This window comes from Mesoplodon bidens (genome assembly GCF_964165515.1).
Source record: "Mesoplodon bidens genome assembly, chromosome: 9".
NCBI classification, from domain to species: domain Eukaryota; kingdom Metazoa; phylum Chordata; class Mammalia; order Artiodactyla; family Ziphiidae; genus Mesoplodon; species Mesoplodon bidens.
The window spans coordinates 31,260,359-31,275,368 of NC_138166.1; the positions used below are offsets into that span (position 1 = coordinate 31,260,359).

At 43.0% G+C, this 15,010-nt stretch overlaps 1 protein-coding gene across 2 annotated transcripts in view; it reads right to left on the reverse strand.

Moving 5' to 3' along the window:
• Positions 1–3,374: 3,374 nt before the first annotated feature.
• GPNMB (glycoprotein nmb) overlaps positions 3,375–15,010 on the reverse strand; it is a 29,115-nt gene continuing 17,479 nt past the window's right edge. For both annotated transcript variants that reach the window (XM_081244542.1, XM_081244541.1), the window contains 5 exons: positions 12,133–12,240; positions 10,969–11,071; positions 8,486–8,700; positions 4,989–5,082; positions 3,375–4,544 (listed from right to left, as the gene is read on the reverse strand). In XM_081244542.1, coding sequence (XP_081100668.1) covers positions 4,394–4,544; positions 4,989–5,082; positions 8,486–8,700; positions 10,969–11,071; positions 12,133–12,240 — 671 coding nt within the window. In that variant the 3' untranslated portion in view covers positions 3,375–4,393. The remainder of the gene's footprint in view (positions 4,545–4,988; positions 5,083–8,485; positions 8,701–10,968; positions 11,072–12,132; positions 12,241–15,010) is intronic.

Sequence of the window (15,010 nt, forward strand, 5' to 3'; positions counted from 1 at the left end):
CCATAGGCACAAAATCCTCCTGCCACTTCTCATAAGTAATTCATCTTTTCTTTTTCACTCTAAAGGAATTTATTCTAACAAACACCTTAAAACTAAGGATTCAGTAAGCTCAAATCTTGATATTTAATTTGTATTATTAAAATCTGTGCAACGCAATTAACAGTGACAACTGCATTGTAAATTTGAGAGAAATTTTCACTGGGGAGGTGACATGATGATATGTGTGGGAAAATTACACAGAGAATTAAAATTGGCTAAATAAGGCACCTAAATTCCAAAAAGCCTATGAAGATCTCCAAAGCAAAATTTATTCCAGAATTTCTATGGCAAAAGGAATGACAATTCTATGGTAAGTAGCAGAGAAATCACCTCTGCAGATTAGACTGAGGCCAATGGGGTGGCCAGGATGGGGGACTCCAGGCCAGAGGTTAGGACTCTCACTGCAGTAAACCTCTGGGACCCAAACTCCAAGAAAGCAGAGTCTTTGTCTCTTGTTCATGGCTGTGTTGCCTCCAGACCAGAGCCTGGGACATACTGGTGCACAGTAAATGATTGTCGAAGGATCAAAATCAGCCTGTGAGAGGTGATTCCTGGGAACTGGCCTCTGAATTTTTAGAGCACCTATTCCAGCGGCTTTGGGACCACTCTGAAAAAACCTTAAAGGATTTCCCACCCACCAGGGGCCCCATCAAAAGGTGGTCACCTTCACCCCCTGGATCACTTTCTTCTCATCTGCCCTTAGCCTGTCTCTTAGGCTTGGAGTTATTACACATTCCGGATATAATGAATGCGTACAAAGTATTGCCTGTAAACTGTTAAACAACTGAAAATTCATCGAAGGCAACCAATGTTTATAGATGAGTCAGAAGTGTTTAAAATGTAGACATTTATAAAGGGTCCAAGGAATAAGAAATTCCCAGAATAATTTACTACCTGCACATTTCAATTTTGTTTGGAAGTTCTAATTCTCAGCAAACATTAATCAAGTCATCCCACTACCTTTTCGGTTACTTCCCCCATTTTACAGATAGCAATTCAGCAGAAGTTAAATGACTTGTTGCCAAGGTCACAAGGAGAATATAAATCCAAATGATTCATGATTTCATCCCTCTCTCCTGCCATTTGTTAGATTGAAACCGAGGGAGGTTTCATGAGGATTTCAACTCACTTCCCTGGTGACTGACTGTATATTTGCTGCTCTCTGCTACCCCCTGTTGATATAAGAAGGTAAGAGTAGATCTCGAGACCAGTATTTCTCAGAGTTAGGTCTGGGAGCAGCCGTATCAACATCACATGGGAACTAGTGAGACACAGAAATTATGGGGCCTCAACCCATAATTTTGGGGGGGCTGGGCTCAGAAGCCTGTGGTTAACAAACCTACAAAAGATTCTGCTGCAACTTGATATTACTTTTCTGCTTTTGGTATGAATGTCCTGGCCTCCTAATCATCATCAAAATGGCAAGCCCCTTCACACTGCTTCTCACATGTAATATATATACCATTGTGCCCTATACAAAGTGCTTTCACAACCATTCATTCTTTCAGAGGGGCTTGCAGTAGCCCTATGAAGTAAGTTAGGGAGGGACTGCATATCCATTTTACAGATGAGGAGACTGAGGCTCAAGAAAGTTCAAATAACTTGCCCAGGGTCACTCAGCTTTAAGTGGCAGGGCTGGATTCAAATCTAAGTCTTCTCTCTTTACATCCATGTCCAGAGATTCTTCAGTTACTCCACAATAGGGCTGCTGACATTTGGGGTCAGGTAAGATGGGGTGCTTTGCTGTGGGGGCCATCCTGGGTATTGTAGGATGTTTAGCAGCACTCCTGGCCTCTACTCATTAGATGCCAGTAGCACCCCATCCTAGTTGTGACAATCAAAAATGTCTCCTAATATTGCCAGGGCCCCCCGAGGGGCAAAGTAACCTGTGGTTGAGAACCACTGACCTTCAGCCAACTCATAAATGCAGATAAATTCCACATTTCTTGTTCTGCAAATTTTGTACTCTTTGGGATGATTCCAGAATAAAGAGCTTATTTTTGGCCTTGGCCATTTATGAAGTGAATGAACTAGACTAACTCCTTAAGAAAATTAACACTAATTCTGTTATATCATTTGGTATCCAGTGTGTATTCAGTTTTCCCTCAGGTGTCCCAAGAATATTTTTCATAGCTGTTCTTTAATAATAGGATGCAATCTAGATTCCTCAGTTGCTCTTGGTTGCTGTGTCTCTCTAGTCTCTTTTAGTCTAGAATATGGGTCCACAAGCTATGGCCTGCAGGCCAGATCTGGCCCACCACCTGCTTTTGTCAATATGCTTGTGCTGGAACACAGCCATGTGCTTTCATTTATGTATATGATGGCTTTTGTGCTACAATATTGGAGTTGAGTAGTTGCAACAGACACCGTATGGCCCATGGAACCTAAAATACTAACTGCCTGACGCTTTACAGAAAAAGACTGCCAATCTGTGACCTAGAACCATCCTCTAACCTTTATTTTTAATATAATCCTGACTGTTCAAAGAGTCCAGAACTGCCTGTAGAAAATCTCTTTTAGACTGGCCTGATTATATACATACATACATATATATATACATATACATGTGTATGTGTGTGTGTGTGTGTATATATATATACATATTTTTAATTTACTGCAATTTCACATACTGTATACATATACTTAAAAATACAAAATACTTCCCTGGTGGCGCAGTGGTTGAGAGTCCGCCTGCCGATGCAGGGGACGTGGGTTCGTGCCCCTGTCCGGGAGGATCCCACATGCCGCGGAGCGGCTGGGCCCGTGAAGCCATGGCTGCTGAGCCTGCGCGTCTGGAGCCTGTGCTCTGTAATGGGAGAGGCCACAACGGTGAGAGGCCCGCGTACCGCAAAAAAAACCAAAATAAAACCAAAAAAACCCCAAATACTTACGAAACTATCAATGCTCCATGGGGCAGAATTAAACAACTTTTTTTTTAATGCATTTTGACAGTTGGTTGATTTTTTTTTTTTTAGAAATTTATTTATTTATTTTATATTTATTTTTGGCTGTGTTGAGTCTTCGTTTCTGTGCAAGGGCTTTCTCCAGCTGCGGCAAGCAGGGGCCACTCTTCATCGCGGTGCACGGGCCTCTAACTGTTGCGGCTTCTCTCGTTGTGAAGCACAGGCTCCAGACGCGCAGGCTCAGTAGTTGTGGCTCATGGGCCTAGCCGCTCTACGGCATGTGGGATCTTCCCGGACCAGGGCACAAACCCGTGTCCCCTGTATTGGCAGGCGGATTCTTAACCACTGCGCCACCAGGGAAGCCCTAAACAACTTTTTATGTGTTAAAACTCTCAATGAAATTGAATGGCAAACAACAAATTAGAAGAATAATTCCAAGAGCTTTATTTTATTTTTTTTATTTTCATACTTTATTTTCCAGGAAGGAGAAGAAAAATGTCATGACTGACATATAGTAGCTTCAGTTACAAATGAAAGTAAAATCCTTGGTGATTAAGTTTCTGTATCATTTGAATAGAGAAACCAGTAGGAAAACCAGGGGCCTCCTTTTTTGGAAAATCATAATATATAATTTCAACTATAACTTTCAACTGTGGTGCCAGAGTGTACAGAAATTCAGATATATCCACAAGAATGTCAACACTCTGAGTGCAGGGCCATGTACTTAGCAACATGCCTGGTATACAGAAAGTGCTACATAAATGTCCATGGGAAAAATGAATGAATGAGTACCGTTCCTTTACACATTTGGGCTCGGCAGGTGGTCACAAACATATTCACAATCATTTATTAGATTAGTATTTTTTTTTAGTATAACAAGTATGAAAAGCCTACTAAAGACTTATCTGTTAGTGTTCTGTTGGGAGCTCATGCATGTTCATTGACATAGGATTCAGGTAGCTTGGAACATGACCTTCAGAACAGGAATACACTGGTTTTATGCATATGGTTATATGGAAAGCTAGAACACGTCCAGCCTCTCCTTCCAGTTAACCTAGGTCAGACTCTAACGAAAGTACCTTCTTCTGCTACTCTGGATACAGTGTATCTATCTTATTAATCACCTAAGACATTATAAGTGAAACAAACCATCACGAAAGAAAGTGCTGCTAACTGGTTTTTATCAGTTAATATAACACGGGTGAGGCTGTGTGTAGTTTAATTGCTAACTGGTTCTATCAGTTAATATAACATGGATGAGGCTGTGCATAGTTTAATTCCCCTCCACCTCTCTAAAATGTCATTTAACCTATAATAAAAATTGGACCTCCCTAAACCACAATATATATTTTACGATAATCTTTTTAAAAAGTTAATCGTCATCCACTCTAGCATAGCTGATATAAATGGCGCTGAAGAGTGAGCCATTGGTCATAAGTAAGGCAGAAGATTTAAAGAATTCCCGGTTGGTTCTTGAGCAGTGGATCTTTTTCCTGGTTTCCGGGGAAGAGCATCTTGGCAAAATTGAGGAAAACATTCAGGCCTTTGCCTCTGACCACGATCCCCGTGCTGTTTTCTATTGGTTTGTATTCCTTGTGTTTTCTGAAAGCAATGTGTTGGACAGATTAAAAAAAGATCTCCAGCTGGAAAAGGTTGCTTTCTACAGTCTTTTACATGCCAAGTGCAGAATGGTTAATTCTATTTAATTTATGGCTTTTAAGACACTGATGTCTTATGAAAATATATTTATTTTCTCTTCTTCATGCAAGAAATGTGTCTGCTTACTATAACTTGAGATTATATGTTAAACATTAAGCTGACACAATTTGGTAAAGTTACTGACATTTGGTAGCATTTTTAGGGATTAAAAAAAACACAGCAAAATTAATAGGGTAGTTTGGTATTCGTCATTCAGTGGAAGATTTTCCTCCCACACACAAAATGTTTAAAAGCAAAAAAGGGAAAACAGCCCACTTGTGCAGAAATATGCTATTTATTTTTGACAATATACTCTAGTGATTTAAAGTGTTAGAACCAGCAACTTACTTGTACACCAAAAGGGCGATCACAGTGACAAATATGGCCATGCAGCCAACGAAGACCAGGGTACCACTTGCCATTCTTAAAAGGGAGTCTGGGTCTTAAAATAAAAACAAGACCGTATTAGTGACAACTTCCACCTCGAGGACATGCTGCTTGTAATGCAATTAAATCAATGAGGAAGAGAGCTAACAGAAGATATATGGCTCTCTCTGCGCTTTCAGTAATCTTTCCCATTACATAATACATAGTCTTTGGGGGCAGCTTATCTTCCATTTAGAGAATGAGTTAGCATGTCTGGAACACTGTGTTTCGGGCTCAGGAGACAGAGGTCACGTCCCGGAGATACCTGATGGGGTCTGAGCTGACCCAGCTGCACACACGTGGTGAAGGTCTTCATGATCCTCCTGCACACCCCTCTGGGCTCATCTTCCACTGCCTTCTTTCCAGCTGTGCTAAAAATCCATCCTCCCCGTGCTCTTTCAAATCTCCATGCCCTCTGCCGGCAACATCCAACTCATCTCCAGCGTCTGCCCCTTTGGGACACCTTCCAGACATGCATGCATGCGGGCAGCATGTCATGCCTTCCTTTGTCACTTCTCTCCCTGTCTCTCGTTCTCTGCCTCCATCACACTGTGTTGCAATTACTTTTTTTTAAAAAATTATTTATTTTATTTATTTATTTTTGGCTGCGTTGGGTTTTCATTGCTGCACGTGGGCTTTCTCTAGTTGCGGTGAGCAGGGGCTACTCTTTGTTGCGGCGCGAGGGCTCATTGTGGTGGCTTCTCTTGCTATGGAGCATGGGTTCTAAGTGCACGGACTTCAGTAGTTGTGGTTCTCGGTCTCTAGAGCTCGGGCACAGTAGTTGTGGCGCATGGGCTTAGTTGCTCCGCGGCGTGTGGGATCTTCCTGGACCAGGGCTCGAACCCGTGTCCCCTGCATTGGCAGGTGGATTCTTAACCACTGCGTCACCAGGGAAGCTCGCAATTACTTCTTTACACAAATTTCTCTCTTGCTAGACTGTAAGAGCCATAAAGCAAGGAGTATGTCTTCTTTGTACTCCCAGAACCCAGCAAATCAACTAGTCTTGTCTCTGCCACGAAAGTATCACTGGAGTTGGTCTATTTTCTCCCCACCTTCTCTGCCGCCATCACAGTCCCGGCCACCAGCCCTCTTCCCTGAGAGGACCTCTTCATTGTCTACCTGCTTCCACGGCTACTTTCCAAGAACTTACTTCACTCAGCAGTCTGAACGATCATCTAAAAGCATTGATCAGATCATGCTTCAACCCTGCCAGTGGTTCCCCTTACGCACAGAATAAAACCCAAACCCTACCTGTGGTGCATAAGGATCTAGATGGGCTGCTCATTCTTTTTTTTTTTTTTTTGAGGTACGCGGGCCTCTCACTGTTGTGGCCCCTCTCGTTGCGGAGCACAGGCTCCGGACGCGCAGGCTCAGCGGCCATGGCTCACGGGCCCAGCCGCTCCGTGTCATGTGGGATCTTCCCGGACCGGGGCACGAACCCACGTCCCCTGCATCGGCAGGCAGACTCTCAACCACTGCCCCACCAGAGAAGCCCGGCTGCTCATTCTTGAAATGCAGGTCTCAGAGGAGGAGGAGGAGCCCCTTCTCCTCATTCAGAGAAGGCACTTCACCAAGAGGGTGCCACTGCGTTGGCAGGACTTTCCCAACCTCCCAATCTAGAGAGCCAACCTCTGTGCCCTCTCTCCCATGTTTGTCACTCTCCATGCCTTGTTTCCTTGTCTTCACAATATCATCTTATTTGTTTATTGCCTCTTTCTGCTCACAAAAGCTGGGACCTTCCTCACCTTGTTCCCACTCTATCTAGAACTGGCTACCTGGTGCCTGGAGCTGTGATGGACATGGAGTGGACGCCCAGTGAATATTTGTTGAAAGCATTGCAGGTGCTTCATGAATGTTCCTTGAATCAATGATTAAAAGTCATTTCAGCTAAAAGTCAATGGGTTTGCCTTTGAACAATGATGGACTTTTGAGATTCTGACTTTGAAACCCAAGTCATCAAGTTACAATTCCCATTGGGTTAAAAGCTCTCTTTCTGAGCTTCCTTTTTTGGATTTTAAAAATGGCTCAGGTCACACCTAAAGTTATCACTCACTACAAGAAGGATTAAAGGGAAGCAAATATCCAAGCGTCTAATCCAGGTAAGAGAACCGTGGTTTGCCAGAACTGAGAAAGCTTCACAGAATAGGTTGGGACTCTAAAAGGCAATTCTAAAAGTAACTGCAACAGCACAAGAAAAACAACCCCAGTAGCTCCTGGAGGTGATGGTGTAGAAGATCCACACTCACTCGAATACAGAGGCTCCGGCTGCCTCTTTCTGCCTGGCTCCCCACTTCTGCACCCCAGACCCCATGCACCCTCCCTGGGAGGAAGCAGCGTACCTTTGCATTCTTTTCTTTTCTTTTAACGTACACCTTGGATCTCACCAACAATAAACCCTCATGCAAATAATTATATGCATGATTACTTACGCTTTTCTTTCAATGAGGTTAAAGCTGCCTTTTATATAGTTAATGAGTAAATATATGTTTAAGTACATTTCACCTTATAAGATAGACCCCACGACCGAAAGAGTTATTTGTGAGTTAGTTGTTAGGTTGTATCCAACAAAACTCAAATTAAGGAGCAAAACACGTGCTGTAACGTGTGCACAATTTAATCTGTGCCTTCCGTCCCACCATGTAGCACTTCCTCTAAGAGGTAAAGCAGTATCTTACAACATAGTCAGTTATAAGTGAAATTCAGTTAGGGTCACCAGGTAGAGTCCTTATGGGTTGGGGAAGATTAGCAGCCACCAGTAAATGGGAATTTCTCAATGAAATTCCTTCAACCATTTTGCTAATATCTTACCTCTCCGAGCATAAAGGGGACAAGGAGTAGTTTTTCTGGTGAACATTTAAGGACTTGGTAAATTGGTTTGTTTCTGTCTCAGTGTAATGCTTGGTAGAATTTGGGAAGGGAAAGAGAGGGCACATGGCAAGTTAGAAGGGAACCAGGAGTCCACCTGGTTTCTCATTTCTCTTCATGGCTTCATATCTTTGCCCAGGTGGATTCCAATGACAACATGATACCGGCCTCCCCTTTGTTGTAGCTTAATTGGAGAACATTGTTATTTTTTGATGTTGGGCTTTGCACTTTCCTCTTGAATTACAAATCTATCTGAGCATGCAGTGACCACATCCCATTATTACTGGTCCATGATCACAGCTGATTTTTTTTCATCAAAAGGCTTTTCTCTGGCCATTATTTCATTGGGTTTCTCTCTCTCATCCCTTCCCTAAGTAGATTTGCTGTTGGCTTTTAATGCCATTTCTCAAATCCATGTTAACAACAGTTCAATGAATTTTACATGGAAATAAAACTAAAGTTTTATTGAGAGTGAAGCCTTGAGTACCTTTGGTATTGGATACACACTTTATCTCCAACATGAAATGTTCATACAACCATAAAACAAAACTTACCTCTTCCAGGGATAGAGACGAGGGTGCTCGTGAGGGCCAGGCTTGCATCATCACCCAGAGTGACGTTCATACAGTATGTCCCAGACCCACCAAAGGCTCTTCTCACTGTCAGCAAGCACGTGTCGCCCAGGTCCATGTCCACAGGGTCGCAGACTGTGTTCTGAGTGACCTGGCAGGTGGGGTCGGAGATGACAGTACAGACCTCTGTGGGGATGCTGAGGGCACGAATGACACGGAGAGAGACAGAGAGAGGAATATGACATCAGTGTAGAAAGAAAAATCACTACATTTCTATAAAATGGAATCCTACTTATTCTTATTCAAACCATATGACATGAAATTGTCGCATATAATTTACTCTTAAAAAATTTTTTTAGGGCTTCCCTGGTGGCGCAGTGGTTGAGAATCTGCCTGCCAATGCAGGGGACACGGGTTCGAGCCCTGGTCTGGGAAGGTCCCACATGCTGCGGAGCAACTAGGCCCGTGAGCCACAACTACTGAGCCTGCACATCTGGAGCTTGTGCTCCGCAACGAGAGAGGCCACGACAGTGAGAGGCCCCCGCACCGCGATGAGGAGTGGCCCCTGCTCGCCGCAACTAGAGAAAGCCCACACACAGAAATGAAGACCCAATGCAGCCAATAAATAAATAAATAAATAAATAAAATTTTTTAAAAAAAGAAGCAAGAATGTTTAAAAAAATTTTTTTAATTAATTATTTATTTATTTTTGGCTGCGTTGGGTCTTCGTTGCTCTGTGCGGGCTTTCTCTCATTGTGGCGAGCGGGGGCTACTCTTCGTTGTGGTGCGCAGGCTTCTCATTGCGGTGGCTTCTTTTGTTGTGGAGCACGGGCTCTAGGCACATGGGCTTCAGTAGTTGTGGCACGCAGGCTCAGTCGTTGTGGTTCACGGGCTCTAGAGCGCAGGCTCAGGAGTTGTGGCACACGGGCTTAGTTGCTCTGCAGCATGTGGGATCTTAATTTACTCTTAAACAAGCCTGGGTGTGAGTCATTGTTTCCTTTGTATCCTCAGGAAGATGAGCCCCTCGTGCTGGAGGAGGAAGAAATTATGTCTCCCAAGGCAAGGGACTGCTGGGAGCTTCCCTCTCCTTTTTGGCTCCCTAGATGCCCAAAGATGCAGACGGCTTAGGTGTTAGGCAAACGTAGTATTAAATGCCAGTCGGCCCTGCGTGGGTTCCTGCAGAGATATGACAACAACAGCAGCAGCAACCAGAGCTGTTCACGCAGCATCTACTGTGTGCAAGGCACTGAATTTCTGATAAGTGATATAGTCTTGTCTATTCCTCTCAATGACCTGATGAGGAAAGTCATATTATCCTAATGCATCAGGTGACAAACCAGCTCTGGGAGGGGAGATCGCTGGCCCCAGGTTAAAAAAGCAGTTAGAGGTGGAGTTGGGACTTGAATAAAAGAGGTTTGACAGCTGTCCCTGTAACCACTCAGCTACCATGCGTTACTGTCTTAGCCACTGTCTCACTTCTGAGTAGACTTCCTGGATGGAGAGACCAGGCTCTGAAGCTGGGCCTGATGAGGGCATGGGAAATTAGATGAGTTCATGTTCTCTTCTCACCTGGCCCCTGGCCTCTTGAAGCAGCTTCACCTCCTCAGTCAGGGTTTTCTCTATTTCTGTCATCCTCATCCCATTCTCTCCCCAATCCAGAGAGCTTTGGAGCTATCCCCCCCTTTTTTGGGGGGTGCACCCCGTGGCTTGCAGGATCTTAGTTCCCTGACCAGGGATTCCCTGGAGCTATCCTTTTTGATCAAATAAGGCCTCATTTTTATACCAGCTCATTCTCTTGATTAATTTATATATCACATACACATACATTTTAATTACTTGATTGACTTATATGTAAATTGGTAAGTCATTCACATATTTAATGGCTTAATTGATACAGTATTTATATATTAATTACTTTATATTCAGTCTATTGTCTATAGTTATAACCAAACATTAGGAAATCAAACTATATAATGCATTAGAAAGAGCTTTGTAAGTTTTAAAGCGAGACAGGATGATCAGGCATTGCTACTATTTAGCACAAGGACACAGCGCTTCCACATTGCCTCCCCTGACTCTCAGGGAGCTTAAGAGGCTCTGAGCCAGACCTCAACCCAGGAACCTTGCTCTGCCAGGTACCCGCCACCTAGGGAGGTACTGTTATCACTGGTGTAAATGAGGAGGCTCATACGACTGTGTGAGGATTTGACATGAAAACAGAAGTAAAATGTTAAGGACACAGTAAGTGTTCAATCAGTAATTCTTCTTCAACAGTTAAAGGTGATGAGCATTGCTCAACTCTAGCAAAGCAAGTGCATGCTTGAGAGCACCTGGGAGGGTCCTTCCTCATCCTGGCTTGCTGAGGAACTAGAATCCAAATCAACTTTAAAGGGGAGAGGGGTATGAAGGCCTTTGTTCAGCCTGGGGTCCTCACTTGGCCCCTTTCTTGGAGATAAGGTACTCACCTCCCTTGGCAGGTCACGACGAAATCCACCAGGGGGTTGTCAGGCTGTGGCATGGGCATCAGGACATCTGTCACCTGGATGATGTTAACCTCCAGAATTCCCTCTAATGGAACAATGCCCCGCAGAAAAACACATCAAAATACAACACAAACCAAACCAAACCACTTCTTAACAAATCAGAAGGCCAAACAAAATGGACTCAGCTTCTCACGACCCCAGACCCGGGAATCTGCCCCAGAGCTTTGGGTACATGTCCAGGCAGCATTTTCAAAGTCAAACTGAACAGCTCAAAAAAAAAAAAAAAAAAAAAATACTGAACAGCTCTTCAGCCCAACCTTGATCTTTAGTCCTGGAGCCTGTGTGTGTGTGTCAGGAGGCGGCACCCACTTGAGGAGGTGTTTCCGGGAGAGATGACCTTGAAGGGGGGCAGGCCCAGGCTCAGGCCTCGGCTGCTGTCTCTCCTGCCCAAGTGGCTCAGCCCCAGTAGGCACAACTTGGGGTTTATTTATTTATTTTGATTTGTTTGTTTGTTTTTAATGTGGACCATTTTTAAAGTCTTCATTGAATTTGTTACAATATTGCTCATTTTATGTTTTGGCTTTTTGGCCGTGAGACATGTGGGATCTTAGCTCCCCGACCAGGGATCGAACCCACACCCCCTGCATCAGAAGGCGGAGTTGTAGCCCCTGGACCACCAGGTGGGTTTTAGCCCAAGCCGTCTCCTCTGTTGGGCACCTGTGAGCAGCGCCCCAAGCGCACAGCCCGGTGTGGTGGCCCTGTTCAACCCTCTTTCTTACACACAGGAGGTGTGACTTTGTGAAATCACCCAGGGGAAGAAAGTGGGAGCTGTGAGAATTTGCAACTGGCCTTCCTTCAGGCCACATTCATTCAGGTTTCTGAGCTGCACAGGGTCGGAGGTCCAGGCCCCCTGGCAGGCTCATTGCTCTGTGGGCCTCACAGAGGGCTCATTTCCACCAGGATGTCTAAGGAAGGCCGGAAAGGCAGGTGGAAATCTAGAAACTAGTGGAATCTTTGCTTGTGCACATGTGGTACCACCTTGGACAGAGAGTGGGTGCCCTTGCTCCCCATCCTCACCCCTCCAGAGTCAGGTAAGGGAGTGGGTGACCCAAGGTGGATTCTAACATCTTTCCTCCATGGTCTTACCTACAATTGTGATGGTGGCTTTAAAGTAGCCGTATCTGTTAATATGGCAGTTTTTATCAGGAATCTCCCTCAGCTTCAGGGCATTGTCACCAGCAGGTACTGAAGAGTCTGAAAAACAAAATTTTAGGGTACTTGCTGAGAATGTAAAAGATGTACATGATATTACCAAAGATCTAAACATTTGTCTACTTGCTCTTTAGAAAAATATCAAGAATTCTATACTATTAAATTGCTGCAGAAATTTGAACTAAATGTGTAACAATTCACATAGATGTGAGAGCTATAAGGCATTATAAAATTGTTAAATTATGTAAGTAAACATAATCCTGTATCTTGTTCAAGCACAAATAGCATATGAAAGGTGGAAGCCATATTAAAATGTGTAATACAACAATCATGATGAAATAAAGCAGGCTACAACAGATAAAATTATATTGTAATTTTGGAGGAAGGTATTCTGGGCTCAAATTCTAGGCCCCTTGTTTTTAGCTGTTTGAGACCATGGGCATGTCATTTAACCTCTCTTTCCTCAATTTGCTCATCTGTAAAATAGGGACAATACTTACTGACCTATTAGAGTTGAACTATAAAACTTAAATAAGGTATATAAAACTTGCTTCTCATGTCTGCCACATAGGAAGTACTTAATATCCATTTCCTTATCCCAATATGTACTTCTATACATCTATGTAGATACAGATGTGCTATAACATAGATATGTAATAAGATATGTAATTTTAAATGTTAAGGTGGATAATTTTAAATGATAAGAAGGAAACAACATGGAAAAATGCAATTCTTTCCCTGTTCGAATGTCTCATAGCTCCTAAGTTGACATTCTAGAAGTCATACAGTCACTACGATGAGCAGAGGTGTGGGGAAGGAAAGGAGTGAATACAAGATGTTGTTGAAAAATAACCCTTTGAGTGTGATTAGAGCAAAGAATTTAATGCTCTATTAGTTACAATTTTTTTTTTTTTTTGCAGGCCTCTCACTGTTGTGGCCTCTCCCGTTGAGGAGCACAGGCTCCGGATGCGCAAGCTTAGCATCCATGGCTCACGGGCCCAGCCACTCTGCAGCATGTGGGATCTTCCCGGACCGGGGCACAAACCCATATCCCCTGCATCGGCAGGCGGACTCTCAACCACTGCACCACCAGGGAAGCCTATTACTTACAATTTAAAAACCTCTAATTAAGGTGTTGGTGTTCCATTAACAAGATAAAAAGACTGGAAAGAAAATATAATACTGAAAATAAAGCATTACTGTCTCAAATTTCCAAAGGCATGAAAATGGACCCAGTTTGGGGGGAATCAAAGCTTCATAAGAGCTGCATCTCTAACATAGGGATATGTAAGTATGAAGCCAATTGGGAGACTCCTCCAGGGCTCCTCAGAGCCTCTAGTGGGTGAATGAATGTGCCTGTGATGCTCCTTTGCTCAGAGGGACCTTCGCAGAGCAGTTCTCAGAGCATCTCTAGAAACGAGTGCTCCATGGCACACACTTTGGGAAATGTTGTTTGGGTAAAACCCAGAAAGGTTCTGATGCCATGCCAGATTCAGATGCCGTGGTTTATCAGCAGGCTTGGCTATGGTAGGGTTGGGCTGTGTCCCCTGAGTTTCACGGTGGTCCTGTGGAAGTTACAGGGCAATCATTCTTCCTATTCTGAGATTTAACTGATGGGCTCCGAAGCAAAAGATATGTTTGTGAAGGGTATTAAAGATGGCTGGCTCTTGCCTAGAAAACTCCTTTTGAAGGTCTTGACAGGTGAAATTTAGCTGTCAAGTTAGAGCATGGAATGATGACCCTGCCATCTTTTAAAATAAAACTTCTCATAAAAAATGACTAATAAATGTCCATGATTTTATCTTTGGTAGAATGCTTATAAAAATGCATGTGGAGTTTTGCAGAGGTATGTACAATGTCAAATCTATATCTATACATATAAAGTCAAGGTATGATTAAAGGGCTAATGGAGAAAAACTAACACCTTAACAGACAGATGGGGAAGAAGGTAAGCGTCCTACTTAATTCACTATTTATGTCCCTGTTACTCAGAGAATGGTGTCAGATCCTTTGATTCTTTGGGAAAGTTGAAAAGTTCTACATGATATGATATATATATGATATATACATATTATATATGATATTACACTGATTAGCATCAGTCTTACAAAGGTTTTTCTTTTTAGATTTGTGCATCAGTCTTACAAAGGTTTTTCTTTTTAGATTTGTACACAGAAATGATCAATGGCACGGTTAGCTAAGAGAGGAGAATTCTGTGGCTTAAAACTAGTGCATACCTGTCTGCCCTATAATGTAATTATCTTCCTGAATCACCACTTCAGCTCTGCTTCGGTCTCACTCCTTTGGTTGCATTTGGTTTCTATTTAATAGCTGTACTTATTTTGAAGCCACTTACTATAGCAGAGACAACATAATTTTTGGTCAAATAATAATCCAGTGCTCAATAATCCAAGCCTGTTAATATGCTCTGCATAGCTGAAAAATGTTCTCTCTTCCAGAGGACAAGTACCCCAACCCCTTTCTCAAGTCATGGGCTGACTCCTATCATCACCTTGGGCCCATTACGAATTCCCATCCCTCCATTCCCTAAGTCTCACGGTTGCTTTAAGGCATTTTGGGGTGGATTATGGTTGATCTAACACCTTTAGATAAAGCCAGGCAGCTTCCTTTCACTATGAAATTTAACTAATTCAACAAATTTAACAAATTGCTACCTTATAGCTTATGGTCTCATCTATAGAAAATAATAACAAATTAAAAATACTCTTTCATTGGCTTAAAATATATATTTTTTGCATGTTATGATACAAATATGTTCTAAGAAAAATAAGCTAGCTTTATAAAAATGCAA